The sequence below is a fragment of the Nestor notabilis genome, unplaced genomic scaffold, assembly GCF_000696875.1.
Source record: "Nestor notabilis isolate BGI_N333 unplaced genomic scaffold, ASM69687v1 scaffold8748, whole genome shotgun sequence".
In the NCBI taxonomy this organism is placed as follows: Eukaryota; Metazoa; Chordata; class Aves; order Psittaciformes; family Psittacidae; genus Nestor; species Nestor notabilis.
Genome location: NW_009941559.1, coordinates 54,352 through 58,737, shown reverse-complemented (window position 1 = coordinate 58,737; position 4,386 = coordinate 54,352). Strand labels below are relative to the sequence as shown.

Below are 4,386 nucleotides of genomic sequence, written 5' to 3'. Positions count from 1 at the left end.
GCTCTTCCCCTTTGAGAACTACACACTCGACACAGCCGATTTCTTCTTCAACTGCTGTGACTGCTGCCCACCTGCTGCGGGGCCCCGCGGGCAGCCAGGGGAGCAGGGACCCCCAGGTATGGTGATGCTTGTCTCGCTGTGCTCAGCTAAAGCTCATCAAGTTGTCACCTGCTTTTCCTTCAGGAAATGAGTCGACAAGGCTTATGCAGCAAATGCACTCTTCAATTCTCTGCCCCTGTGTCTGATCCCCAGGAAGTCACAGATTTCCTTTCACGATCACTTTAACCATGGTTTTATGACCCTCAAAACTACTTGCAAGTAGTTTTGTATCTTTGCTGAAGGTTTATGATAAAAACCTCTTTTTTTGGATTCCCCTCCCCGCCCCCCTTGGAAAAGAGGAAGTTAAATACAAAAATAATTTTGGGTTCAATTTTTAAAATAAATACTTGCCCTCACAAGAGGCAGATCTGTATAAGCACCTAAATATTTTATAAGACATACTTTGTCTCTTTTTTCTACTGCTAAAATATCTATCTGTAAAGTGCCTAATTCTAATACTGATGTAATGAATAGTGCATTAGCCTGTAAATGTTCACTTTAATAGAGCTAATACTGGAGATAGAAACTACTCATCTGAGGAAAGACGGTAAAATAATGAAATAATTTTCATTTAATACAACGTCCTCAAGAGATTTTTACTTCCCATAGCTTGCGAGGGATTGGCTAAGGGGGATGATAGTGGCTGCAGAGGGAGTTTGCACTCATCTGTCCCTCGAGCATTGATGGAAAAGTACTTGTGTCAAATTGCTTCTGTTGTGATGATTGAAGCTGCCATAGTGTGCTCCCAGACGTGCACCGGGAGTCTCTAGATTCCCAAGTGGATGAAAAAGTAAAAAAAGATTGAAGCCAACTTGCTTGCCTTTCAACCAGCCTTTATATAGCGTGGAGCTGTCTGCCAGGTTCCACTTTTATATTGGCAGACTTAATTCTTTTTTAGAAGAGGGGCAATTACGAAGCTGTGGAAACTTCTTAGAAGCACTCGAATATTAAAGACAGATTACTTCTGATGTTTTATGAATATCTGAGCTCCTGTGGCTCTGAGGCAGCTGAAAGCTGGTTTTGAAAAATGTTTAACTACAGCCAACAGTGAAATGCAAAACTAAGATTTAGGGATTGAGTAGCTGAAAGGCAAAAGTAGGGAAACTATGTGCCTGACTGGAGTACTGCAAACACACACCCCACTAACCTTAGCACGAGCAATGCTGTGTTGCTCCTACCATCCCTTGCCTTTTGCCCCGCTGTAGGGTTTCAGCTGTAGTGTCTGCAATTACAGCAGCAGGGCTCAGGGTAAACCTGTCTGTCCCACATTTTCTTTGTATTGGTTGTATGATGTCAAATAAAAGAGCCAGCTCTTCCGAGGGTGGTGGAAACAGAGTTTTCCTTACATGCATTCCTCAATGACATGTTGCTTAGCTATTATTGCAGATTTTCTTTATAAAGTTAAATTTTTAAGTTACTAAGATAATTTTGTGGATGTCATTGCATTACAGGTCCCAAGGGGGAAAAGGGAGAATCTGGTCTGCAAGGTCTGCCGGGATCCCCAGGTTCCCAAGGTCCAAAAGGTTCTAAAGGAGAAAGAGGTAAAGTGCTAACTTCTTATTTCAGAAATAGATGCTGTTGTCCTCATTTAATACCACAAAATTATAAGAAAAAGTATTTATCAAAGAAAATGGAGTATGCTGATATAGATTGACACCTTGAGAGATTTAGCTGGCATTATGCAGGCACAATAACTCACATGGTATGCACAGGTGGTACAGGAACAGCTGCTCATAAAGATCTCACTGTAAACTCCTTGTTCGGAATGTGAGTTTAAAAACTGACTACAGTTTGCTTTGGATTAGAAATATAAACAGGAAAAAAATACCAGGGAAGCCACACACAGGTGTAGAAGCTGCATTTTTATTTAAGTATCTCAGGAAAAAACTATCTCAGCTAAGATGAGAGTAATTATTACCCATCAGTAGTAACAGAAAGGAAACCCTGCCCTTCGTTTCAGGCTCAGAGCAGCTCTGTCCTGCTGCCACACACCACTGGTAGGATCCTGTGGCTGCCTTTGGTCACAGAGAAACGCATAGGAAAGCTGATAATGGGGTACCAGCAGCACCATGCTGTGCAATTCAGTCAGTGCAGTATCTTAGGCTTTGATTCACTTCTTGGACAAGACTTCTGGCAATCCTGGAGTGAGAAATGCAGAACTATCATCATCTTCATCCTGCCATTAAGCACCAGCAACTGCTTCCCAGTTGAGGTGCTGATTAGAGTCAGAAATCCAACATTCAAGTGAGATGCAGTTGTCTGCATCATGGTGCTTGGTGCTGTGAGATTCAGCCGTGGCTTCTGAAGGCATTTATTGAAAACACATTGCTCATTTACAGTTTATTAATGAAGTGAGGGACACATACAGAATGGTACCAGTCATCTTCTGTGTAATGATTACTGTGCTGCAGACAACACCATCAACGGTATATTAATTGTGAAATGTCTTAGGAGGCAAAGGGGAGCAAGGCGAGCGAGGAGTAAGTGGAAATCCTGGTTATCCAGGCAAACCTGGGCTGCAAGGTATGTAACATGGGCTGGGAAACCCAGGAATATTGTGCTGACCTTTCTCTTTCCTGTTGGTGATGCCCCAATCCAGTACTAATGTTTTGAATCTTTTTTTCCCCCACACTTTGCCCTTTTCTTAGGTGAAGCTGGAGTAAAAGGCAATAAGGGCAACTATGGCTTCCCTGGCCTGAAGGGACAAAAGGGGTCCAAAGGGGACACTTGTGAGAATGGGACCAAAGGAGAAAAGGGAGACAGAGGGGATGCTGGAAACCCAGGAGTGGATGGAGAACAGGGTGACAAAGGTGAAAAGGGAGACACAGGGGAGAAGGGGTATTGTGGGGAGCCAGGGGGAAAAGGTGCAAAGGGAGAAAGAGGGGAAGGAGGTATGAAGGGAGAAAAAGGGAGCAAAGGGGAGATGGGGGTTGAAGGCATTTCGGGGGTGGATGGAAAACAAGGAGAAAAGGGTGAGCAAGGAAGTAAAGGTGAAAAAGGGGACCTGGGACCTGCTGGCGTTACAGGACCTTCTGGGCCCAAGGGGGTTGCTGGCAGCAAGGGCGGCAGAGGGGCTCCAGGAAAGAAAGGCTCCCGTGGGGCGAAGGGTGCCCAAGGGGACACTGCAAAGCTCCTGCGATCGGCATTCAGCGCTGGCTTGTCCAAGCCCTTCCCTCCACCCAACGTCCCCATTAGATTTGACAAGATCTTGTACAATGATCAAGAAGATTACAACCCTTCTACCGGGAAATTTAACTGCAGTGTGCCTGGCACATACGTCTTTGCCTACCACCTGACGGTGAGAGGGCGCCCTGCCCGCGTCAGCCTCGTTGCCCGCAGCAAGAAGGTGGCCAAAGCCCGTGAGACACTCTATGGCCAGGAGATTGACCAGGCATCCTTCCTGACCATCCTGAAGCTCAGCGTGGGTGACCAGGTGTGGCTGGAGGTTGCACGGGACTGGAATGGGGTCTACGTCAGTGCTGAGGATGACAGTGTCTTTACAGGGTTTCTTCTGTATCCAGATGTTTTTGACACACTGCTATAGATTTAAAGGTCAAAGATATTACTGAGAAACATGCTTTCCCTTCTGTCTGTGAGAAGAGAAATGAGCTTCAGTTTAGCATATTGGTTTAGTTGGTAGGTTTTGTGATCTTTCAACAAAAATATTTATATTTGCAATATATGGATTAGTTTTAACTAGCAGACCCAAGAAGTTGCATGTCCTTTGTGCAGGTGGGTGATGGCTAAAATAAACCATTGTCCAAACACCAGAAGAGCTATCATAGGGAGCAGATTTCACATCACAGACTTCAGGTTTGTAATTGGCCTATTCAAATTATGTAATGAAACTCATTGTCCAACTGCAATTTTAATCAGGCTAGCTTCTGTAATCCTTGCATGGTCAAAATTCCTCTGGAAACCAGTACTGAAAACCACTGGTTTTGGTAAAGATTGCAGAGTTTGATTTATAGAGCTTAATCAGATGTGAACATAAGCAGTAGGTTTCTTGAAATCACATGAAAAGATATAAAGTTATTTTATCGTTGAGTTGGTATTATCTAGTGCTTTAGACTTGGTCATGAGTTATATAAGATTTGCCTAAAAGAGTATTAGAGCTATTTGATCAGAGTAAAAAACCTAACTGTTGTCCTTAGTCAAAGATTTAGCTGAAACTTTCAAAAGTAACTGAGATGCATAATCCGCCTTATTAGTCTACTCAGGACCACCCCCCATTTCCGAGCTGCTGCCAGTTCAGCTGTTACTGCAGGGTAGAGGGGGAGGCAGGCA

The 4,386-nt window shown here is 44.1% G+C and overlaps 1 protein-coding gene across 1 annotated transcript in view; it reads left to right on the top strand.

The window, feature by feature from the left end:
• OTOL1 (otolin 1) overlaps positions 1-3,643 on the top strand; it is a 4,118-nt gene extending 475 nt beyond the window's left edge. The window contains exons 2-5 of the mRNA XM_010020969.1: positions 9-116; positions 1,551-1,645; positions 2,565-2,622; positions 2,748-3,643. Coding sequence (XP_010019271.1) covers positions 9-116; positions 1,551-1,645; positions 2,565-2,622; positions 2,748-3,643 — 1,157 coding nt within the window. The remainder of the gene's footprint in view (positions 1-8; positions 117-1,550; positions 1,646-2,564; positions 2,623-2,747) is intronic.
• The last annotated feature ends 743 nt before the right edge of the window (positions 3,644-4,386 follow it).